Raw genomic sequence first — 26,595 nt, 5'->3', positions numbered from 1 at the left:
CAGAAATTGTCTCTGAATATAGAGATGAAATGCTCTAAATAGGTTACACCTTCATCCAAGAAAGAACAGGGTTGCGGTTCATGCAAGAGGAGTTTCACAGATTAATTCAAGAGTCTATCGTACAGATGGAACCATTTAAGTATGTCTTTGTTGCTTACGATCAATGAAAAGTTGCTTTTGCTGCTGCATGTAATCTACATAAACTTGAAACCAGCTCAACTTTTTTTTTGCCGCAGGATGAGTCAAGTCTTTGCTAATCACTATCCCACAATTTCCTGCACCATTTTCCTTTCCCTCCTTATTGAACATGTACTGGAGCAAAATTTCAGATAACAAATTACATACATGTACTGTTAAACAACCAATATTGCAAACTTGACAGGTACTCCATGTGGCTGCCGCCTCTTAGCTTCTTTTTAATGAAACATTCAATCATGCAGTGTTTTTGAAGTACTGACGATTTTCAGTAGTTCTTCTGCTAGATCCTAAATGTAAATACAGCTACTGACCATAATCGAATGAGTTATTTAATCATCATTGTGAAACTACTTGCTGTAAAATGACTCATAAATGTACAGGAACATTTGTGGCATGTGAAGTACATGCTGGTGCTCTGGCTCAAGGCCATGCCTTCCAGCAAAGCATCTGTTTGTCCCTAGAGAGGCATCCCTAAGAGGATTAGCCTCCACACACGCACACACACACAGCGGACTCTATTGAACAGGCATCAACTCACACGAGTGCTTCTATATATAGTTCAGTGTCTTCCTACCATCTCATTGAGGATGTGCTTCAGCATTAGGATACAATTAATATGGTACTTTTGATGGCTTTATTCCACCACTTCAAATGCATAAGCAGGCCTCTTTGCACAGCTGAGGAAACACAGGTGCATGGGCGCACACGCACACCCGCAGATGCGCACACACACACACACACATGCACACACACCACTAGGGGGATATGAGATGAGGACTAAACAAAGGTTATGTGAAGGCCGCGGAAGGTCATGGAAGACAATTTCAAAGATATACAAATATATTCTGTGTCGGGATGTCAAATGATCAAAATAATTAATTTTGACAAATATTAATTTTAAGGTTAATAATAAATAATTGATCACATTTGTATTATTTGCCAGAATTTAACCATAAGGAAAAGTTTTTTTCCCATATAAAAAGCAATGTTTTTGTTATAGATATGTGAGTGAACAAAGTAACATTAATCAAAATGTATTTATTATTATTATCTTTTAATTTCGTAACACTTTCATTGTGTGAGTTCACATGAATCTGAACATGAAAATCATGCGATTTCCACAGAGTGAATGCAGTTTCCAGTTTCCATCACAGATGTCCATTAAGCAACATATTACGATACATTTTACAATATCCACGTGGACGTGGACCAACAGGTAGACCCACCAACTACTCTGTGGTAGGGATGGGCAATGTGATGATATCTATCATTATTGTGATAAAATACCATGATAAAAGGTCCATGAAGCTTTCATGTGATGTGAAAACAAGAGGAGATTTGAGAGGAAATGAAGAATCACGTTCAGTGCGTGAAATCAAGTGCCAGCCTACCAGCATCTCATTTACATATCATTTGCATGAAGCACAATTCATAATTCTGTAATTCATGCAGATTCAGTAGAGAGCCAATAAAAATAACAACATTAAGCGGTTCTTGAGCCAATGCCTGTGCTCATAGGTGGAGTTTGCAGTTGAGCAGTGAGTGCACTGCTCCCCCTACTGACCAAACTTTAGTGTTAAAATTACGATGACTGGAACAAATTAAAACACTGTATTATTGCAGTGTATGAGATGTTTGTGCACTAGCTGTGTTTTGTATTTTTATTTTTTGGGTGGTGTCAGTAGTATAAGACAAAAGCAGTGTAAAATATCTTTAAATGGAACATGGAATAGTTGCAGCATTTGTTTATACCAATGTGCACATAAAATAGGTACATCCACTTTTGTACTAGACTACCATGTACACAAATTATTAGCATTATTTTATTTTCTATTTTTATTGTTATTGTTAATAATGTAGATGATATTTATGATGGTCTGATTTAGTTTATGGCAAATCCAGCATATTTTTTCAGGTTGTTACACTTAAACTGACACCTACCAGACGTGAGTTTGGTCATACAGATATGCCAAACATGAAATTGATGAATAACAAAACCTTTTTTGTGTGATTTGTCTCATTTTACGATCAGATCAGAATAAGGGAAAATTGGATTTCATCAGTACTTAAAGAACACTGAACTGCATGTTTCACTATACAGTGAGCATAACTAGACCTGTTTATGCTGATTTAGTGCAGTAAGGTATGCAAAATGTTGAATAAAAATCATAGTATTCATAGTTTTTGGCACTCTTTTCAGCATCTTTATGTATAGTCATGTTATATTTTTACCAGTGGGGGGGAGCAGATATTAATGAGTAAAAAAGGGGACCAAGTATCTGAATGTATCACTGGAGAGACATTATGTAAGAGTTAAACCAAAACTTCTCTGCATATGTAGGACTTTGCAATTCTAGAGACTAAAAATAGTGGCAGCTATCTTTGTAGTCTTTTCAACCTGTATTCATCTCCTTGAGTCATCTACGTGCTGACCAACCCAGAGAAAGAGTGGAAGGGGAAGGTAAAACACATCATGACTCATGAGGGCGAATAGCATGTGTGGGCGCTGGAGAGGTCAACCCAATCAGACACTGCGTGTATGATGTGACTGCAGGGGCCGACTCCGGAACAGAACAAACCTCCCTGATAAAAACAGACATGCACAAGAGCACTGGCTGTGGGCTGCTGGAAATAATATAGATGTGGGTGAACTTGAGAGACGGAATAAAAAAACAACAGAGAGAGCCGCTGAGATGTGCGTATAGATAGAACATGACGTAGGTGAATTTAGATTATAGGAAGATGAACTAAGTGGGGAGGATATGTCTTTGGCAGGGAAGTTATAGAATGATGCAGCAGGCAGAAAAGACATGAGGAGATTTGACTGGAGACAGTGATACGCAAAAATTGTGGGGGAAAAAACTATATGGCTGCCTCGATCACATTACATGTTTTGTTGATTTTCTAAGTGAAAATAACACATCCTCTACAGAGAAAACACTTCTGTACATTTTAATGCACAATTACTGTTTATTTGTTGGGGGAAAAAAAACAAACAGAAAAAGTGGTATGTGCAAAAGTTACAACACATTTTATATTTTAGGTTTTCTTTTTTCCAATGTGTTAATTAAACAGAAATGGTCAAAGTCTAAAGTTTATTCACAAAGCAGCAAATTGTGCATGAAATACAGAGAAAAATGCCATATTTGTTCAAACTGGTTTTCTTTGTAGAGTATGTGTTAACGTATTTTCATTTAGATAACCATCAAAACTTTTTTATTTGACTAATGATGTTAATTTGACCACTTTTGCATATAGTTTTTCATAACTGCATTATGAAGCAAAATTCTAGTACTTCATCCATATTATACAGCCCTATTGCAATACTAGACAAATTGCTGAATTGCAATTTGTCTAGTATTGCAATATTCAGAATTGAACATAATTGGAGCAAAGAATTGAACTCACTGAATTCTCTCTGAGCCCCAGACCCTCTCCATTTGGCAGTGAAGACCTCCTTTTGGCTGTGGGAGTTTTGCTCGGTGTAGACGATCCTCCGGGCCTTTTCTTTACCACAATAACCTCACAGCACGCCTGGTCCTCATTCAGAGCACTCTTCCCTGCATTTATCACCCTGAAAACACAAACACGGATGTGTTCGGATATTACACATCATCAAAGAAAAACAGAATGGAGCAATGTACTGGGACATATTCGAATTTAATCTCATTGTCCAAGATATTGGATAAGGAGGACATTTCAACAAGACAACAACTCGAAACATAAAGCAACTCAAGAGTGGTTTTCAAAAAAAAGGTGAAGGTGCTTGCATTGCCTAGTCAATATCCTGACTTCAATCACACTGAAAATGTAGGGAGGATTCTGAAATTACAAGGGGACCCTCATAACCTTGGGGAACTGAAAAAGCCAAGAGGAATGGGGCAAAAAGGAAACACAATGCTGCAAAAAACAAATTACTTCTTGTCGTAGGTGTCTCAAAGCCTTCAAACGAAATACTTACGTACTTTGATTAATACTTTTTCCCTGATCAATTTCATTTTTAAAACATATTTGTTTATACTTACGAACACATTCCTTTTTGTTCATATTTACAAGTACAACGTCAAAAGCCATTTTGTGTGTAAATCTGAAGTGGATATATGCACGGGAAGTATATCAAATAACAAAAACAACACTGTCTGAACACTTGTTCCCCTCACTGTAAAATGAGGGCATTTGTTCCAGAGTGTGCAGAGACAGAGGAACATCACACATCACAAGCAGGAACTTGTTAGTAAGCTTGGTATCATTTGTCAATCATTATCTCAATACTGCAACACAGAGGTTTGTAATATACAAATGAGCCCTCTAACAAACTCTCTGTTCTGTTGTGAGCTGAGCAAATCACAAAAGATCCAGACGAGCTTCTGTGGGTGTTTCTATGAATCAAGCTATTCATATTCTCCAACAAACATGAAAGCAATGCAAGCTGATCTTTAACCCCATCAAAGATTTATTAATGTGTTTGTATTACATTGGAAAGCATGTCACATTCACAATATATATCAATGTAATTGCAGTATTCTGTCTGTATCATGCAGGCTTATTATGAAGTACTGTCAAATACCCCAGACAGCCTGAGCACTAAAACACAATCAGTCAGAGAGCTTTGTTAAGTAATGACAGTTTAGGAAAAGCAACTGTGTCATTTTGTTGTGCTGTGTTGTGTCTGTGCAAGAGTAGTAGGCGGAAATTGTTTGTGCAAATTGCAGTTTCTGGCAGTGTATCTAATTGGATGCTTTACTGCACTCAAATTTGATTTCTGGATCATAAATGCATCTGGTCCTCCTGGCCCAGTGTCCATGTACAAGGCGGGGAAGGGGGGTTGGGGAGGGGTCAAGCACAAAATGCACAGGAACTTATTGAACCATCTGGTTTGCTTCTTCTCCAGCATCCATAGGGTTTTATAGAGGCTCAAGTTGAGCAACATGTTAGAGGCTAGATTGTTCATACAGTCAGTAAACACACTCCTACAATCTTGCATATATGAACCTTAGATTGGTGGGTCCTCATCAACTGAAAACAGGGTTGTTTACTGGGCCCTGGACCTACTGTTTTTGATAGTTCTATCACATCACTGAACATGTCCAAAAAAACGCAACCTTATTATTATGCCATGAACCAGATATAACCACATATAAAAGCATGAAAATGAAAATAGTCATGCATGAAAATAAATCGTAGCCATTGCTTAAATCAGGTGCGAGGAACTGGAGAGTCCTGGAGAACCGGTTTCCTGCACAGTTTGGTGACTTTCCTGCTCAAGGACACCTGATTCGACCCATTAGTTAACCACCAGGTTTCATTTGCATGTTAGAGCAGAGAAATCAGCAAACTGTGCTAGACTCCGGCCCTCAGCTCCCAACCCTTGGCTTAAATACCAACCAATTGACTGGAAGTGCTCTATAAAAAAAAGCAAGACTGCCATATTACTCTGCAAGCATCTATTATTTTGCTTGCAATACCTGAAGGGGCTTCCTGAAGGGACCAAACGGCATCCTAAGTTCTAAAGAAACTTTAAAAGGCCTCCGTCAGGTCACAAGTGCATTTAAGTCCCTGTCACCCATAGTTAAGCTGCCAAAGCACCAAGCAGACAAAGCAGTGACACTAGCTCCACATTGCCTAGATCCTGGATTTGATTGTCTACACTCTTACTGAAAGCTGGAGAACCATAACAGCCAGGAAAGATTATTTCTATCTGCAGCATTCTCAATAGTCAACAATCACACCATCATATGGTGCTGGGACTCTGTAATTATTGTGGAACTATAACACACACACACACAAACACACACACACACACACACACACACACACACACACACAGGCTTTCACTGAATTGGATCTTTACTCGTTCATTAGGATTGTGCTATAGAGGGGTGAACTATTTAGCTTACTAGATAACCAACGTGAACATTTTGTGTGTGAAGCCAATTTTGATAACTGCTAATGTCAGCTAATACAATTTCATGTTCAGATTTTAGATTTGAATTTTATACTCCAACAGTTTTTGTTAAACAATGCTTTACTGCCTGATATGAGTGTATGTTATCAGTTGTCACACTTCTTAAACTAAAATAAACAATAGAAACTTCAATTTTGTCTTTAAATGGAACAAAGACTGTTAAGACATAAATCAATATCGTGTATATGTCAAATACTACTAGAATATGGTGTATAATCCAAGCAAAATGCTATTTATTATTAAAGACAGACAAAATCCCTCTACTAGTAGGTTGCCATTTCTGTTGCAGAATCAAATGGCGGCTCTTTCTCTTGTCCATGGAGAGAGAAACAATGAGCTAAATATCTAATTTAGCTCAAAACTATCATATCATTCAACTTCAGCTGCAGTGTGACATTACCTAAGAAATAAAACTTTTTTGATTGTCTTATTTTCCATAAGACCATATGAGCTCATCACAGTGTGATAATGTCAGCCTTCTAGTACAGGGATTTGGCCTATCTGTCATGTTTTTAAATAAAACATTTTCTTTTGTACATGTACTCTATTACCTGAGTGTACTAACTTGTAAACTAAGTTCTAATAAAACACTGCAACAATGGTGGTGAACAATGAGGAGACGAAGTTCAACATGTGTTTATTAGGAAGAATAACATTAGTGAGGTTTGCATGCCAAGTAAAGCTTTGTGAAATGAAAACTGAAACTAGAGAGCGACGTTGCCCGTGTTAAACAGCACAGGAAGCTGTCAAGATTAGAACTGTTTATTAACTTTTAATACCTTTTTCCAACTTCCAGTTAATTGCACTTTAGTTTTGTTTTGACTTATTTATTTATTTACTTACATTGGTAGCTGTCCAGCTAACCAGCTAACTAAATTCTTTACGTTACTTTGATTATGTCTTTAGGTTTCAGCATTAGGTTTGTGTGTGTATCCCGGGTTGCTAGGTAACAGACATAACAGTTGTTTATCAACCTCTATTGAGTAGTTTATGATATCCTAGCTTGAGATAAGATGCTCTAAGATAAAATATGTTTCCCAGGGTATATTTTGGTTTTCTCCATCTGAATTTACATAACAAAATCGTAAGGCAAATTATTTGGTAACTGCATGAAATAAATATGAATTTTTATTTTATTTATTTGTTTATAGTTCCCCTCAAATAACAGAACATGTGTTTTATGATCATACACATATTGCTACATGCTTACAATTTCCTGCTGAAAGCCAAAAATCTTCGATGCTCTTTGTATTATTTTATAAAAATAATTTTACAGAGCAGATCACTGAAGAGACACCATCTGTTTATAGTTTATAGCCCAGATCTGTGGAAAAATGGGTTGAATTTCAGTAGACAAAAAAAATTCAGAGTTCAGCTTCTTTTATTATAAGGGTTTAAAATTACACTACCCATCTATTTGACTGGAAAGAAGACAGTTACAGCTCCCACTTTTTGATACCCACTTTTTAAATGTAGCTTATGAAATATGAAAGTTATGAAGAATATGACGAAGTGCATTTTGGAACCGCCGGTGGTCTCAAGGAGTTGAAGAGGTTAAGATGGGAATTCATTTCTGTAATACAAACTTGCAAAAATCGCACGTTGACCCTGTCAGATCTTACTTTAGGACAAAAGAGAGGAAGTGTCTACAATACAGCCCCTGATTCTCCTGTTCAGTCCGTACTACTTTCACATTATTAGACAGAGAGTGTTAATCATCAGTGACATTTTTGTTTTTGTGTTCCAACGAAGAGTCAAGAGAGCTTGAGAAGTTTATTTTTCAAAGGCTCGGAAGCCCCCATTCACATTAGCTAATGTTATTCAGTTCACTGCTTAGCAACAAAAGACTCCCAATCTACTTTGGTGCGCATTCAGCCGATGCAGTGGTCTACTCTACTTACTAAAAAGTACAAGTGCACTGCAGGAAATTGTACTGTCCTCAAAATCACTCTGGAATTCCGTTTTGATTCAGACACGAACATGTTCAAGTATATAATAGTGCCCTAAAACATAGATCGTGATCCATTTTGGTCAAATAAGGACGAGGAAGTTTGCATTCTTTACTTAGAAGAAGTGAAAACATGACTCAGAAGCTTCTACAAGTTGATGATTTTGACATAACATAATTAAATGTAGCCATTCTAATGAAAATATGCTTACTTTTGTATTTATTGAGAGTAGTCACAAAGGGCTTCACCGCAGATCCACAGGAAGAGGATTTCAAGACTTCAGTAGTTCACTTTATGCTGTGCATCTAACGCTGACATAACAGAGTTAGCACATGACAGCCTAAGGGAAACGGTCAAGCACATGATGAGCTACAGTGCAAACAGTCACGTCACGTGTCTGTATTGTGTGGCTCCAACCGGAATACTGAACTGCTGCCTTAATTCTCACTCTAAACACATTATTTCCATTCCATAGACTGACACTTAGCTCCATTTGAAAATAGTTTCAATGATCACAATGTGGCTATTTCGTAGTATTATTAAGATCTAATGTGGGGGGGCACTGTGAGGTTGTTACCACTGCATTTAAAGAAACCTATATTTACAACAGGGCCTGACCAATATGAAAAATGATGGTTGATATCGACTTTAAAAGGCTAAAAATTCCAGTAATCAATAAACTCAGGCAATACAGTATCGTTGGGAAATTCCAACTTCAAATCCTGGTTGGTGGAAGTTATCAGCACAAGAGAGATTTTACTCTTTTCTCTTTGACTCCATACGCAACACTTTACTCGAACCGTGCTACATCACACAGATTCCATAAGTATGTCACGGTAGACTTTGTTCATTAACACAATAGTGTCATGTTACCATTACGTGTAATTGTTGTTGCAGATCCCGTAATGTTTGAGGTTAGGACAGCTTGTGTCATGCTAAAGTGTTCTCTATGGCATCAAATATTTAACATATTAGGTAGCACTTTACTGTGTGTCAAGTTCATACAGCTTCATGACAATTAATTAAGCATTTTGTGACAGCTGACAACCTGCATAAACATTTACAAAGGCTTATTCCAGTCAGATGTCATAAAAGCTGCTTCTGTCAACTTCAGTGTCAAGTTGACATAACACTTACGTCGAGTTTTTTGCTGACATCAAGTTGTGTCGTAACACTTTCTGGGGTGAAATAACAGCATGTTATGACAAATGACTTGGTAACTCAGTGTACATTTGGTATGTCAAACATTTAATGGTGATTATATTACACAACTTGACAAGGGACACTGTAATGTTCAGTATATTTTCTCTGGCCCTTAAGTAAACTGAGTATTATATTTGTGCTTATAAGATTTTATGAAGCCCTATAGTAATATCATGACATTGTAATGACAGAGTATAATATATATTCAGATAAGATCTTTATGAACCACGCTGGCAATGCCATGACACTGTACTAGCAGTGTATACTTCCTCTGACCTTTAAGCAGAGTTTCGTTTTGCTGTTTATAAGTTGTTATAAATCCTAATAGTAATGCAAAAACACTGAAATGAGTTATGCATATTTTATTTGCCTCTGAAATGAGCAGGTGTGGCATTGTGTTAACTTTTTTACTGAACAGTCTGGCTCTTCAAGGAGTCATGTCTTTTCTTTCTTTCTTGGTAGTTGTGCCATAAGGAATTGCTTTCCCATACACAATATTCAATTCAAATTGAAAAACTACCTTAAAGTAGAATAGTCTCAAGCCATTTTGTGTCATCTTCAGGAACAACTTGGGTCAGAAATTTTGTCAGGATCAAAATGTCCATAGCAGTATTTTAAGAACTGCATGCAAATATGCCACTAAAAGGTCAGCTTTTAAAACATGCTGTCATTTCACCCCAGAAAGTGTTATTTCACAGGTTAATATACACAAAAACCTGGCACTTGACCCAGGTGTTATGTCAACTTGACACTGAAGTTGACAAAATCAGCCTTTATAACAACTGCAGCTTACTGGAATAAACCTTTAAAATTAGTATAAAGTACATTTATGTCAGCTGTCATGAAAAGTTTAGCTAACTGTAATGCAGCCTTATGAACATGACCTGCAGCTAAATGCTACCAAATATTATGGCACCTCTCACAAAAATTACTAGCAGTGGTAAGACATGGCTGTTATATTACTGAACAAAACTTGACATGACAACCTATGAGAGCATATGATATCTTGGACTGCAAGGTTTATGACATGGTTCTTTCAATGTTAAGTAGCAAACATAAAAAGCTACCGTACAGTGTTAGTTAAAACATTCAGCTCAGGCATCTTCCTCAGCAGATAGCGAAAGTCACACAAATACACCCCCCTTATTCATTTCTTCCCTTTCAGCAAGAAAAAAAGGAAGAATGATGAAGTCAGTGTTTTCACCACAAGAGTTGATCTGGGTCTCTCTGCAGAGCTCAATAAATCAAAAAGAGGCCAGGCAGTAATGTAATCGGTGCTAAAGAATTCACTGAGGCTTCCCGAGGTGACGTGTCTTAAGCCAGTCACTGCATACAGTACACGCACACACACACATACAGACCCACCTGGAATGTCTGGTTTAACTTGCATGATCTCTACAAAATGCATGACTGAAAGGCGTGATCATCTGACCATACTTTAAGACAAATATGTGTAAATTCTCTCTTTTCTCATTGGCTGGCCAATATTGTGCCTCGTTCAAAAAGCAGTCCAGGCTGAAACACTCCTAATAACTTCAAGATGAGTGGGTGTAGGCTGAATTGGTGAATATATGTAAATATGTAGGTTTTTGTGAAATCACAGAAACAGTGAATTCAAAGCAGCATAGCAGAATTGTTTTTCACAGTATAGTTATCATGAACAACACGGACAGGTAAGTAAATGAGGTTTTGAAACTTTGACAGTGCATACATCAAAATCATTAAAAATTAGCAAGGAAAACTGTTTATGTGATATGGGCCCTTTAATGTATGTAAAAGAGCATATAATGGGCAGCTGCCATTTTCATAAAAAAAGGTTTTCACAATATAGACGTTTTTATTTTTTAAAGAAAGAGGTTTTATCCCTATAAAGAGGCAAAAAGCTTCTCCCTATTGGCAAAATATCATATGTCCCCAAATAAGGAGTCAAGCATTGCCCTCCTTTTAGGATTAATTACATAAACCATTTAAAATTTTCCAGTCTTAAAGCCAGTATTTAATCTTGCAAATAGTACAATTTAACTACAGTAAAATGGCTCTTCATTGTGAGCTTTTCAGTGTGACAAATGTGGAAGTTTGTGGGGTATTTTTATCTTCGCTTGAGGCTTGTAAAATAATGCAGTTTGGAAATGAATAGCTCTTTAATCATGAGATACTGTTTATAGTTAAAGTGTGTAGCCTGCGGCTCAAGCCTATAATGGAGCTTGTTAGCAGCACAGCTAATTAGCATGCAGACACGTTAACATAGGCCAACAGAATTATCGTTTCAGTTACGTAACTGTTCCATGGGTACAAATTATATGTTCCATTATTTTCCGCAGTCATATTTGGGTTATTTAACATGTAAGCCATGACATAATAGACCGCTTCACTGCTGAAAAAACAGTATTGACTTTAAAGGGACAAGAGGCCTCAACAGAAAAAGAGAACAAGCTTATTGCCACAAATGTAATCACTTTTAGTAAAAACTAAGACTTTTTTTTAAAGACAATTTATTAACAATTTCAATGGTCTAAAAATCAAAAACTAAATATTTTACCAGTTTCTAAAATAATCGTTCTGAAGGAATAATTTGAAAAGACAATCTGCAAATATTTCAGCTGACTGAAAGTAGTAAGTTCCAACAAAGTGCTGCAAGGAAAGTCAGTTGTATTAGAAGGTTTGGAGGATAAATAACCTTGGCAAGCATTTTCCCTTCAGGAACACTAAACCCCACAATATCCTAAAATCACTCACACACTGTAAAAAATGACCCAAAATCCAAGCACAGGCTGGTAATAACACATTGATTGAAATCCTCCTTTCTGCTCTGCTAACAGTAAATCTAAGCCATTTACTGCCCTCTTAAAAAAGCAATGATGTATGGACAGGTATAGTAGTGCCAAATTATAAAATTACCATCCTTTTATCTGCATGTGTGTGTGTGAAAAGAATCCCAGTGATCTATTTGAGAAGATATGTAGTGAGGAATGTTTCCTAGATTAGTTCTATGCAGACACTAAGTTCACTGATGAAGATTAATGAAGATGTTCTATATAATTGCTTGAATGTAACTAAATTAGCAAAATGTAGGCCTGTGCCTGGTGATGATTAACCGAGTTACTGCAGTAACAGGCCTCAGTGACGGTATATACTCATTTACTGCCAGTGTAAAAACCAATTGCTCTTCTATTGATCTGTTCTATGCAAATCACAAGACACTAATATTCTCACACATGAACATGACTGAATTTTCAACCCCTTTCTGCATTCTGCCAGCAAAATAGAAATGGATAAATATTTTGAATTAATGATTAAATAAAATATTTTCCACTGTATCTCTCATCAGATTAACTACAAAACAGTTGGCTCTCTGTGTGTGAAACATTGTGACTCTGTGTTGAGCCGTTAGTGAGCAATGAGGGGTGAAAGGGAAGGGGTGAAAACCCCCTGCTGTGAAAACTACTGACCTCTCCACAAAGACATGCTGAGATAAAACGAACAGTACAGCAGCACAGCGTTTTTCTTCATATCAAAAACTGTGCACAACTTCCCTTTTCAAACCCGAAAATAATGGCGGACAAAGCCGTTTATAAGCTATAGCAGTACAGTAGCAGGATAACTACTTTATTTTGCATAACATCTAAAACCAATTTGCTGGGCTTTAAGTTACAAACTCCTTTATCTCTTATACATGACTGCTGGGACAATTTCATCACTTTCTGCTAGCTAGCCTGTTAGTATGCAATGCATTCATAGCTAACAACATAAAATATAAAGGCAGTAAGCCATGGCTCTAAGCCAAGTTTACAGCCAGACAAATCAAGTACATACACGTTATATGTATGTTATGCTCAAACTTCCCCCCCAAAAAAACTTTTTTTTTCAAAATTGCATGCTATCTGATTAGCTCACTGAGGCTAACCTGCTGAGGGTGAATGTGTTCCATTTGAAAAATGCGCTCCTCACTATCCACTGCTCCACTTCTGCCACAAGTGACCTCTTGTGCAACATAGGTGTGATGGACATCTGAGTGGTGAGCCTAAATGAGTGACGGTAAGTTTCAAAAAGAATTAAAATGGGGCCACTGCGTTTGCTCCCATGTCCACTTCAGTGCCAGGGACCGTCTTGATTACCAGATGCAGTTTAACCCTTTACTACTACTTTCCAAATGTATAAGAGGACTGTCTATGTGACCCCTTTAGTCAAAACTCCTCACTGACTTCATGAAATAAAAAGAAACAGCAAGGCAAAAAGAGACAATTCTCATCTTACTGCAAACACAGTTTTTTAGTTACAGGTCAGACAAGCCAAGACTAGACAAAACATCAGCGTCCATGTTTATTAAGCGTCTCAAAGTAAGAATACTGATCTAAGATCAGGTCTCATCAGTGTATGTAATCTTATTCAGTGCTATGTAAAAGGCATAAACAGATCCCAGATCAGCGTTCTTACTCCGAAAAGCAGCCCAGAAAATTTGAGATGTATATAAGCGTATTGTCTTTCATGTCAACTACCTTTAACATGTTTTACATAGCCAAATCTATGTAAAACACATAGCTGCTGTCGTAAAAAAACACAAACTCTTCCTTATTACACATTATAGGAGAAGGGAAAAACCTTAACTTCGGTGTATGGTAATATAATGAGATTTTATTCCAGGACCAATAAAATTACTTGTACCATTTATATTGGTGCAATCGTCATGAAACATTTACGAAATGTAAAAGAGAAAAAGCTGGCATTTTCAATTTGTGTAAATAACAAAAAAATATGAACTTTTGACATAATGGCAACAATATGCAAGTCAGCTTAACACATTCCATCTATTTTAACCTAACTGAATACATTTGTAGGTTGCTTTTGGCTCTGGGCTACAATCGGCTGAAAGCACTGCTCAGTTCTTCAGTACAATAAAGAACGTGCTTCTTATAGGTCACGTACACATGTGACCATCATGCATGAGTCACCCAAAGCTTCCTACTGATCACTTCCATAAACAGTGAACTGAAGTATACCTCTTACACAGAACACATCAAGAGAAGTGCTAAAAAAAAAAGGCCAAACCAAAAGCTTGGTGTGAAATGTAGTTCAAGATATTCTAGTGCCATGACACAGCATACAACCCTTAAATAACTTTAGCAAATGCTAACTGGACTGTCAGATGAAGTTTATTTTGTTGCCAGCTAACTTTTGACTTCTGGCCTGCCTTGCAGATTCAATAGTGTTCTTTATATAAAACCTTTCTTCCGGAACTGGTTTTCTCTCACACTGTACAAACACAGAGTCTAAAGGAGATATGCAAAAGATATAAGAGCCACCACTTTCTGTGAGTGTAGTCCTCTAAAGGCTCATGAACATGCAAAATCCATCCATTTACACAAGCTTCAACCTTTACAGAGCTCAGACTTTATTTTCTACCCTCACTGGAAAAGACAGACGTCACCACAAAAGATCTGAAATCAATTTCTAAACACAGCTACACTATATTTTCTGCCCTTATAATTAGTGGACTCCATTCAACTGCACACAGGTTGTATAATCTCCACAGAATGGGACGCTCTGGAGCAGCTACACATGAGCCTAAGTTTACCATACCCAATGCCAAGCGTATAAACCCCCAAGCACTGGGCTGTGGAGCAGTGGAACTGGATTCTCTGGAGTGATGGAGCTCCATCCAATACCTCACTGATGAGTTGGAGTGGTGTTTGTGATCCAGAACTAGATCATCCAACATCGGTACCTGACCTCACTAATGCTTTTGTGGCTGAATGCAATCAAATCCTTACAGCAATGTTCCAACATCTAGTGTATGGCCTTTTCAGAAAAGTAGAGGCTGTTACTGCAGTAAGGGGGAAAGTAACTCTAATTGACAACCGTGGGCATTTTATACAACACAATCTGATTGGTTGAAATGTATTCACTCTGTATTATCTGATCATCTGAATCTGATAACAGCATATTGATTTTTCTCCCACCATACTTGCATCATTCAGTCAATCACTGGCTGCAACAACAACAGTTGCCTTGCTCTAAGCTGCTGGAACTACTTGTTTTTGGAGACAATTGCCAATATTAAAAACATTAAAGCAATAAGAGACACATAATTGTGTTTCCACAAATAACACTGCAGCTATTAAGATCTATGACCAAATCACAGCCATGATTTTACATTCTCGCTCATGTTCTACTGCTTAAGTACATCATGGAAGAATAGTTTTATGTCACATATTCCTTTATACATATTAGCCAGAATTCAAAAGCAGACAGGTTAACATGCACTTATTAAGCTCTCTGAATGTTAGGAATGAAAAGGCTCTCACTTAAATCAACATAAAAAAATCCATCTTTGGATGCTGCAAAAATCATCTGCTGTATTGTAACACTTAAAATAAGCCTTATCTTTAATTAATGCCCAGTGAACACATCAAGCATTCTGTAAACAGGAAACAACCTGTTTTACTTGGTCAGTCAATGTTTGTTCCAAAAATAGACCCCTGTTTAGCCCCATTTGAGAACTGTCCACTGATGCATGCTGAATGATGTAAAGAGAGAGCACAGCTGGTTTTGCATGTTGATGCTGATACCAGAGCAGGTAGTTAAAAGTAATAAACAAACAAACATGAAACATAAACATTCCCCCAATGTCCCAGTAATTCTTTGGAAACGTAAATTAGAACAATAGAAAAGAGCAATGACACTGTAGAAGGACTTTGTCTAACACAGATTACACGCGCTCAGTATAAGCTATATGGGCACACAGGTCAGAGAGAATGGAGGGCTTGGACTTGCATGCTGTAGAAAAACAGAAAACGTGACATACAGCTGGCATGCACAAATCTCTGAATTCTCCAGCCATGAGATCCCACCGCACATATGAAACACAATCTGTCACCATAACTAAGCTTTTGTGTCCTCAGCATCCGCAGTTTACACAACAAAGCAGAACAGAATGTGTACTGAAAGTTTATAACAGAAAAAACATGAAGCAATTTTTATTGTCAAATACCAGCTGAACCCTTGTAGACCCCAGAGACTGTGTGGATCTACAGGTTGCCATTCCTAGTTTATATGATTTCTGGCCTCAACAACAGCTGTTAGCTAATTGGTCCTACTGAACACAAAACTGATACCTATTTTTTCTTTCACATACACTTTTCTCACAATGGTAGAAATAATTCAAATAACTCTGATGTTTTTAGAGTGAAATTAAAATGTAAGTAGGAAAGGAAATTCCTAAACAAAACCAGGTGGATCCTTGTGACTCACACAGTATTAAACAGGTGGATCCAATTTGAATATTGTGCTGTATTAAAAGAGAAGGGACAGATTTGACCAGGCCAGACCAGTTTCTGAAAATTTGGGAAGCCCTAAGTGACAACCCCACCCATCCAAATCATATTATTCTGCAAGGACAGAAAATAACTGAATTCCTTACACATTTTGATCAAGAAAAAAGTTAAAAACAATGGCTCGTGGCTCTAAGCAACTGCTTATATAAAGAAAAAGCCCCAGATTTGACTCAAGAGGAACCCAAAAATCCCTGAGGACACAACATTCCCTGAAAAATATGACTGTGTTGATGAAACATTCTTCAAAATTAGTTGAAGACTAGGTAGCTAATATTATCCTACAATTTCAATGTTAATTTTGCTGTAGCTTACATTACCCCATATTTTCAATGTTAATTTTGCTATAGCTAATGTTATCCTTAGTGCTATTTTTGTTGTTTTGTTGTAATCTTTTAATGTCTTTATATTTTGCATTACATATTAGTTAACCACGCTTATATCTGAACTTGAGGTAATTATCTGCCAGTGCACAGGGACACATGGGGCTATTGTCTCTCATGGATTCTGAGAGCTTTGTAATGCTGGAAAATATGACATTTGAGGCATTTACAGCATTTATAGTGCACAGCAGAAATTTTAAAAAGTAGATACTGGTTTTCTTACATTTTCTAATCTTATTTGTGAATGATCCTGATATCTTTCAGTAACTACACTCAATGGTCACTTTATTAGGTACCTTGTGTCTACACTCATTATCCCATTTTATCAGCTCCACTTACCATATAGGTACACTCTGTAATCCCACAATTACAGACTGAAATCTGTCTGCTTCTTTGCATAATTTGTTATCCCACCTTTACTCCATTCTTCAATGATCAAGAGCTCTACAGGTCCACCACAGAGCAGGTATTATGTGGGTGGTGGATCATTCTCAGCACTCCAGCAACACTTATGTGGTGGTGGTGTGTTAACGTGTGTTGTGCTGGTATGAGTGGATCAGACACAGCAGTGCTGCTGGAGTTTTTAAACACTTCAATGTCACTGCTGGACTGAGAATAGTCCACCAACCAAAAATATCCAGCCAACAGTGTGCTATGGTCACAACCTGACCACTGCTGAAGTGCTAGAGGATGACTAACACAAACTGTGCAGTAACAGATGAGCTATCCCAGATAGCAAGCATATATTCATCTGCTTACTGCATGCCAGTGCTGATCACCCAGATAACTGTCCTGCATACAAGGTCTAACTAGTTTTTAACCTCTTCAAAAGGCACATAGCCTTTTATTTTTGAAAATAAACCAAGAAAAATATTACCAACAACTGAGAGAAAAATGATGACTAGGCCTAATATACAAAGTTTTTTTTGAATGTTGTGCTAAATTATAATTATTTACTAAGATAATAAAAGAAAGAAATGAAAGCAAAAAAGTAAGCTGGACTGTGAGCAGAAATAAGCGATGAAAAGTGGCATTTTGTCTAATACTCTGCTACCATGAGTCGGGCTGTCTGGAGATGCTGAGCAAAACGCCAGTGAACTTTCAGCTTTGCCGTCAGCAGGCTAACATTGACCCACTATCCTCTTGCCATCTGGGACTGTCTCTGACTTTATGTCTATGAGGTGGACCAACAATATGTGTTTAATAGAGTGGACAGTGAGTCCGCTCCAGCAGCACTGCCGTGTCTGATCCACTCGTACCAGCACAACACACACTAACATGTCAGTATCACTGCAGTACTGAGAATGATCCACCACCCAAATAACACCTGCTCTCTGGTGGTCCTGTGGGGGTCCTGATCATTGATAAATGGAGTAAAGAGGGGATGATAAATTATGCAAAGAAACAGATGCACTACAGTCTGTAACTGTGGGACTACACAGTGCACCTATATGGTAGGTGGACCTGATAACCTGATAATAAGCGTAGACGTGCATAATGAAGTGCTCGGGGAGTGTATCTGCTGGTCTTCAGTGATAACATACAAGTTTTTCTCTTTAACTGAGATGTGGTGGGAATAAAAGGATAATACATCTGAAATATGTATCTGTAAATGACATGCTGGCTTATATGCACTCTGTCAACAAGTCTCTGGTTATGTTGACATGCTGTAGATTAAAGATGGACGTGGACTTACTCTGCGTAGCCCGTAGCCCATGGTAATCTCTTCGTCTCTTTGAGGATGAGGATGGGCCGGGCGATGTGATCCGCCGAGCACTCGATCTCGTCCGGCGACAGTCCGAGGAACGCCGGCCTCATGTAGGGGAATTTGGGCGGCAGCTCCGCGCCGCTCAGCTGCTCTCCGTCCGGAGCGCCGGCCATGATGCCGCCCACGAAGCTGGCCACGGCCGTTTTGACCCGGGTGAGCATGCTGCTGCTGGCGCCGCGCCGCGGGTCCGAGCGGTGAACTGCGCGGCTTCCTTTGCCAGAGTTTCCCCCCAGCGCGCCGGTGAGCCGGAATCACAGAGCGACGGAGGAAGGGAAAACGAAAGCGGACAAAGAACACATAAACACACACACACACACACTCTGTATCACACACACACGGACCGCTTCACCTCTCCATTCAGCTCCGAGAACCTGAAACACTCTCGCGATGAGCGGTCAGGTGACCCCGGAGAGGGCGGAGCTTGGGGACCGAAAATCCTACAGGACACGCCCACGTCAGAAAGCCTCTATCTTTAAATCCTTTTTCGTTATGAAACTGTGGCTTTAAAAGGACAACAAACGTGTTTTTAAATCCATTCATACGGTAAAGAACAACTCATACTGTATAGAACAGACTACTGTGTAGTCTGCGTCCCGAAAGCCTCAACGACACGCCCACTCCGAGACACGCCCACTGTATGACACGCCCCCTCGCAAAATGTCACAGCAACCTAATCGTCCTTCAGACTTGTGCTTAAAAGGAAGGTTTAAAACGGAACAAATACACTGAATAAAAATGACATTAGAAGGCTTAACAGTATCTAAATATTGTCTGATTTTATTTTCAAACACAGGGAAAAGGAGCATTAATTTTCTAAACTTTCGTAGACCTACATTATATGGATATAAAATCTGTTAAGTAAAAAAAAAAAAAAACTTAGTATGAACTTAAAACCATTTGTTGACACCACGCCTGTCACAACTTAGGAATACCAAATAATACTTCTTTTAAGGCACAGGAAAAGTCGGTGTACACATGAGTTTAGCTGAAATTAAAAGAGCAGTTCAGCAAAATATCAAACATACACACTTTTCCACTACCCCAGATGTAGTCAATCAGCCAAGACATGCTAAATGTTCACATTTTGATACTTTATTTCAGTGCTGCAAGGTTGAGCAGACTTGTCAATGTAGTTTAGGACACAGTATGGCTGAGTTATGAAAAACAACAAAACTTGCTGTGGTACTTGAGGCAGTCTTCACGTATGGTATCGATTTCTGACCCTTATTCAGGAATACAGAGGATTTCTGTTACTTTAATCTTAACTTCGTAATTTTAAGATGTATAGTTATTTATAAACAGAAACAACAGAAGCCTGTAATGTAATCTGTAGCAATCATATACCTGCATGACATGCATGTATGCAAAGTAAGGTTAGAATTTGGCACGACACCAAGGGCCGTCTTACAGAAACTTCTCAAGTCTGAAATCTTATCTGTTTAGTTACCATGACAACTTCAGTTAGGACTGAATTCAGGACAGAAGCTGTTACAGAACAACGGTTCTTAAGTTCAAAATCTTATCCTAACTCCAGATGAGAAAACAGTGTTACAGAAACATCCTAACTAGTCAAAATGTCCTAAATTCTGACTTAACTTTGACAACCCTAGAAGAGTCTGTGCTTCTGTTTTAACCATCGGTTTATGCAGTAACAGACATCATTTTTCTAACAGCGTTTTAAAAGCCCCAGACACTGCGGACACCATCTCCACCGTCTACTCTTATACCTTCGTGTGTTAATATTGATAAAAAAACTCACATAAAATATTACAGTGATGGTGGTGAATAACGAGGAGACAAAGCTGAACGTGTGTCTGTTTATTAGGAGGAATGACATTAGCGCATTCTGCTAAAGCGTTTGGGAAACTGAAACTGTTGAGCAGCAACACTGTCACAATATTCTTAACCTCGAGTTTTTCATGCTGTACTTTTGTTTGACCTGTTTACCTCAGTAACAGTAGCTAACGTTAGCTGTCTGGGTAATTAATGATTATTTCGATTATGTGTTTACATTTCGGCTGTGCACGTATGGTCGGTTGCTAGGTAACAGACATGAAAGTTGATTGTTGACTTCGATCAAGTAGTTTAAGATTTCCTGCCTTGAGATAAAATGCTGTAAGATAAGATTTCTAAATTAAGATAAGATTTGTTTCTGTAATATGAATTTGTGAAAAATCTTATCTTGGCCTGGCAGATCTTAAGTTAAGCCAAAAAGACAGGAAGTTTCTGTAACACTTCCCCTGTTGTCTAAAATAGCCACTCCTCAGCTATACAGTGACGATTTGTTCATTGTTCATTTCATAAGTCATGCTGTGCCCTAATCGACAAGTCTGTGCTACCTTAATGAAGACGTGGGTGCAGTTTGAGCTGGCTGTGAGAAGTTTTGAGCATGCATTTATGGAAAAGATTTGGGTGACTATTGACTTCTAATGTTAAGCCTCATAGCTTCTGCCTTAAATTAAAGAACCAAAATTTGGAGCAGTGGGCGTGTCTTGGAGGTTCTATGTAATGCTGCCTTCAAGTCCTCCTTGGATGTTCCTACTTATGACTTAGAAGGTCATAAGTATGTCCTGATTTGTGTTCAAGTGGTTTTGGTTGGAAATAAAATAGTCTGTGTATTTTGCGTTACTGCAAAAAAGTGAAGAGCAGAGGATGCAGAGTAATGTTTTTATGCGGCTATGTATTACATAACGTGCTTATATCTACATTTCCATGTGTGGATGGTTTTAGCCTGAAGTGGTAAGGGTATGGCTGATGAATAACTGAAATACAGCCAGCTTATCAGTGGCTATCATCATTTTTCTGTTGACATACCTCCAATTCGGAAACTCGGGGCTCATTCAAATCCAGGCTTCCAACTAGTACATACAACACTGTGGTGGCATTCATGTGTTTTCATCTCATAAATCCGATATTTCAGACAGGACTTGTAGGCAGCATAAGTTTAGTTATATTGTTCTACATAAGTTTAGAAAAGCAATACTCTTCCCTGTATTTGAAAATGAAAACAGACTATATTTAGACACTATTAAGCCTTCTAAAATCGCTTAAATGAAAACTGTCTTTTTATTTAATACGTTTGTAACTCTGATGTGTGTGCCCTTGGATTCTTGTTTGTGTTACATGTATACAGTAGCACACAATAAAGGTCATAACTACATTTTCTTCATAGCAACCTAATGTGTCCTGCTGGATGTTTTTAATTTTAACTCTTTTAATTCATTTGCAAATTTTAGCTGTGGCCAGCAAAGTGGTTTTTGCTACCAGGGTAACAATGGTGTTTTTTTCACATACCGCTGCATGAGGTCAGCAGCTCTATTTGAGCAACAAAGAGAGTTACTTGGCATTCAATGTTTGTACACTAGATGGTTTTGATTGCCTCACCCTATGACAACAATCAGAGTATCTGAAAGCATTTAAAGTCAACCTGAAATCAAAATGAACCTTTTTTGCAATGTTAGCTCATTTTTTTGGTTATATTAAGCACGATTCATTATACACTCTTAAAAAACATGGTTCTTCAAGGGTTCTTAAGTAAAGAAAATGGTTCTATATAGAACCATGAGCACTGTAGAACCTTTTGCATGTTTAAAGGGTTCTTTGCATCATGAAATGGTTCTTCAGATTGATGCAGAATGTGCTGTATATGGTTCCACATAGAGATTATTTGAAAAGAGTTCATATAGCACCAAAAAGCGTTCTCCTATTATGACATCAAGCTTGTAAGCATAGAAGAACCCATTTAAAGTCAACCTGAAATAAAAATGGACTTATTTTGCCTTGTTAATTCATTTTCCTGGTCACATTAAGCACGATTCATGAAACAGTAGTAAAATAGATGTTTTTTCAAGGGTTTTTGGTAAAGAAAATGGTTCTATATAGAACCATGAGTACTCAAAGAACCATTTGCATGATTAAATTTTTTGCATTGTGAAATTGTTCTTCCGCTTGATGGAGAATGTGTGCTATATAGTTCCACATAGAAACTTTTTGAAAAGGGTTCTATATAGCACCAAAAAATGTGATTCTGTTTTTATATCAGGCTTGTAAGCATAGAAGAACCCATTTAAAGTCAACCTGAAATCAAAATTGACTTATTTTGCCTTGTTAATTCATTTTCCTGGTCACATTAAGCACGATTCATTAAACAGTTTTTAAAAAGATTCTTATTCAATAGAAGAGCCCATTTTGGTGCTATATAAAACCCTTTTCAAAAAGGTTTTATATAGAACCATCTACAGCACATTCTCTATCAATTTGTAGAACCATTTCATGATGCAAAGAACTCTTTAATCATGCAAAGTGTTCTTTGAGTGTTAATGGTTCTATGTAAAACTGTTTTCTTTACCATAGAACCCTTAAAGAACCATCTTTTTTAGGTGTGTACCATATCATTTAACCTCTAGGATTTTTAGGATATGGACCCTTTAAGGTTATTAAGTATGGTGAGAAGACTCAGACCCCTCTGGGCTTTGCCTGTTGGCCCCTGTCGACAGTTGAAATAGAAACTTTCAGGGAGGTTTTCTTGTCAAGAATTTACAATGAACTGATGAGATTCGCCACGTTCTGTGGATTTGGTTCTTAATCCAGTCTAAGCCTTTCGTTAAAGTCATTTGTGTACTGGATCAATAAGAAGTAACAATCCCTTTTCAGAATCCATCTCACATGAGTGTAACCAGTAACCTACTTGGCGCGCAGAGAAAATGAGGCCTCCTGAAGCAGACCTGTAATTTGATTGCATGTTTCAGAGTTAAAGCTTGAGTAGGCTGAGACTGTAGATTACTACAGTAAACAAAGGAATACTCTGTGTTTATTGCTGGGGTTTCACATAACATTAAAATGTTTTGCAGCATTCAGGGCAAAGTTCAGACTAGATGTTGGAACTGGACTGTGTGTATGACGCCATCTAGTGAGGCAAATTTGTATGACACATTAGCAGAGTTGACTCATAATTTAGAATCTTCAAAATGTGTTAAAATGTATATATAAGTAAATTACAATACTTCAGCATTTTCTGAACCTTTTTGTCCATTTCATTATATGACTACTTCTAATTTTTGTTTTTGTTTACTCCCCTAAATAAAACTGACCTATGATAATGTTTCTTTCCTTTCTCGATCTTAATCTCTGCTTTGTTTGTAGCTGTCTATCTCAATCAACAGAAGTCTCTAATTCATAATTTATTTTCCATATGTAGCACCCAAACTGAACAAGCTAACTTAATAGGGTCATGGAAAACTTAATTCTTCTCACCTTTTTTGAATAAAGGAGTGTGGATGTGTTTTTGAAATGTCATAAAAACCAATGCATATTAAATAAATTTACCTTTTCAGGGTCCAGTAGTTTAGCCCCACTTATTCATGTTGAGGTTGTAAGGAGTGTTTTAGCCTGGACTGCTTTTCTATTTTATTTTATTTTATTTTGTAAAGGGTTCCTCCATTCTTATAAGCTTGACATCGTAACAATATAAGAATCCTTTTTTGGTGCTACATAGAACCTTTCTCAAAAAGCAGCACTTTGTCCATCAGTATGAGGAACGCTTTCATGATGCAAAAAACTCTTTAATCATGCAAAGGTTTGATTGTTCATGGTTCTATATAGAACCATTTTCTTTACGAAAGAACCCTTGAAAAACCATTTTTTAAAGAGCGTATCATGACAATCTTCTCAGAAGATGTTAGAGATGTTAGATATGTTTCAGTCTTTACACCAGATGTCAGAACATTGTTGTAAGGATTTGATTGATTTCAGCCATAAGAGAATTAGTGAGGTCAGGAGCTGGTGTTGGATGATTAGTTCTAAATCATAAATGGCACTCCAACTCATTCCAGTGGTACTGGATGAAGCTCCAGTGAATGCAGTCTACACCCCTCTAGCCAATGGTTGGCATTGGGCATGTGTGGCTGCTCCAGAGCATCCCATTCTGTTGGCAATGCTTTTCTACAGAGATTATACAAGCTGTGTGTTTGCAATCAAACACCGGTGCCAGCTGAATTTAATTAGAATTGGTGTCTGCATACAAGTCTATGGACACCCTTCCTAATAACTAAGCTCAGGTGTTTCAGCCACACCCATCACTAACAGGTGTTTAAAGTCAAGCACATAGCCATGCAATCACCACAGGCAAACACTGGCAGTAGAATGGGTCATACTGAAGAGATCAGTGACATTAAACATGCAAATTATTAATTTTAAACCTTTGCTACAAGCCAGTTTGTAAAATTTCTGCCCTGCTAGATCTCTCCAGCTTCGCCAGCATCTTGTTCAAATTTTTGACCTTTTTCAAACGTTTCACCTTGAATCGTTCAGCAGTTACATTCTGGTGCCTCAAGCCACTGAGACATTAAGGTACCATTCAAGGTGGAACTCCTTATCATGAAATATTACCATTGAAAAAATAGTACTGAGAGCTGAAATTCACTGCTTATTACATTGTGTACAAATCTGTTGATGGAGCATCATTAATTTGAATGAATCCATGGCTATTTCTGCTGTATTTTTAATCTATTTTCATTATTTTATGTAGCCGTGGAATATTATTAACTACTTCCTACAACAGTCCTCTGACCTCTGTAATATTAACTTCTCCCTACAACAGTCATAGTTACAGAATACTCCTGATCTTGGTCTTAACTTGGACTCAACTACTAAGTCTTGGTCTTGACTCGGACTCGAAGTGTCCCGGTGTTGGTCTAGACTCAGACTTGGCTCTAGTGGTCTTGATTACAACATTATTTATATGCTATTATTAATACCCAAGGTTTTGAAATGGAATGTCTATCAAGCTCATATAAGTATGACAGTCAAGTGTCCACATACTTTTGGCCATATGTATTTGGTAAATATTTAAATGCTAAATATGCTAACTGACACAGAACGGCTTTGCAGCATGCAAAGAACACATATGTACATATGTACATATAGAAGTTCGGATCTGCATTTATAGGAACAAAAATCTGTTAAATTGCAAGTGGCATCCAGTAGGTGGTGTCCTTTATCTGCAGTCATCAAACAGTCAAGTTCCAAAGTGAATTACACAATAAAAAAGTGTTATATTGATAAGAAAGTAAGGGACATTAAAGAACTACGACACAGTAAATATGCTGTGTGTCAAATGACCTGGGCAAAGCAAAGGGTAAGATCTCTAGCATAATGTCTTCACTGATTACTGTAACTGCTGGCTGAGTAAGCACTTCCACCTCATTTTCTTAAACAAACCTGTTAGATTTTGGTTACCTTTTCCTGGTAGCTGGTAGTAAATGTTTAAAATTGTCCTTTGGTGGAGTCACTGACTTAATTAGATTTCAGGCCTCAACAAAAAACCTCACACTTACGGAGGTAAACGTGAATGTACAACCAGCTGACGCATTTCCTGGGGGAAATACCCTCTTTAAAGTAATACTATTCAGGGAGTAGTAGAAATGACCCGTAGTTGCATGGGTTACTTAGCCAGAAATGGTGAATGAGTTTATCTGGCTTTTCATCTTTTACAAAATATGCCTTGGACTTCAGGCTTATGACAGTCTGTCATTTATTCTAGGCTTCAAATACCCCATTATCACTGATCTGGAAGCCTCTGAAACATCTGAAAGATTTGTAAGTCATAACACTTGTCCTGCTGAAATAAGAACAGTGCTTTAAGGCTGTCTTGTTGGCTTATCCTTATAATTTCATATTACAATATGCTACATACTCAAAGTGTGCTGCTTTTAGTGGTCTTCATTTTAACTCTTCTATTATGTTTGCAAATTGGTTGGCATTTTGAGGGTTAAAATAGAGTGGGATGAGGGCTATGCTATTT

General features: G+C 37.7%; 1 protein-coding gene across 2 annotated transcripts in view; it reads right to left on the bottom strand.

Annotated features, from left to right (window-relative positions):
• LOC118812394 (protein phosphatase 1H-like) overlaps positions 1 to 19,177 on the bottom strand; it is a 41,783-nt gene extending 22,606 nt beyond the window's left edge. Inside the window, exons 1-2 of one of the 2 annotated variants that reach the window (XM_036577378.1) lie at positions 18,723 to 19,177; positions 3,607 to 3,772 (exon numbers count right to left, since the gene is read on the bottom strand). In XM_036577378.1, coding sequence (XP_036433271.1) covers positions 3,607 to 3,772; positions 18,723 to 18,955 — 399 coding nt within the window. In that variant the 5' untranslated portion in view covers positions 18,956 to 19,177. Of the gene's footprint in view, positions 1 to 3,606; positions 3,773 to 4,223; positions 4,314 to 18,722 lie in introns of those variants that run through there. The other variant, XM_036577379.1, reaches the window with a different exon arrangement.
• Positions 19,178 to 26,595: the final 7,418 nt, after the last annotated feature.

The sequence above is a fragment of the Colossoma macropomum genome, unplaced genomic scaffold (genome assembly GCF_904425465.1).
Source record: "Colossoma macropomum unplaced genomic scaffold, Colossoma_macropomum, whole genome shotgun sequence".
NCBI classification, from domain to species: domain Eukaryota; kingdom Metazoa; phylum Chordata; class Actinopteri; order Characiformes; family Serrasalmidae; genus Colossoma; species Colossoma macropomum.
This window is presented reverse-complemented; position numbering and strand designations above follow the sequence as displayed.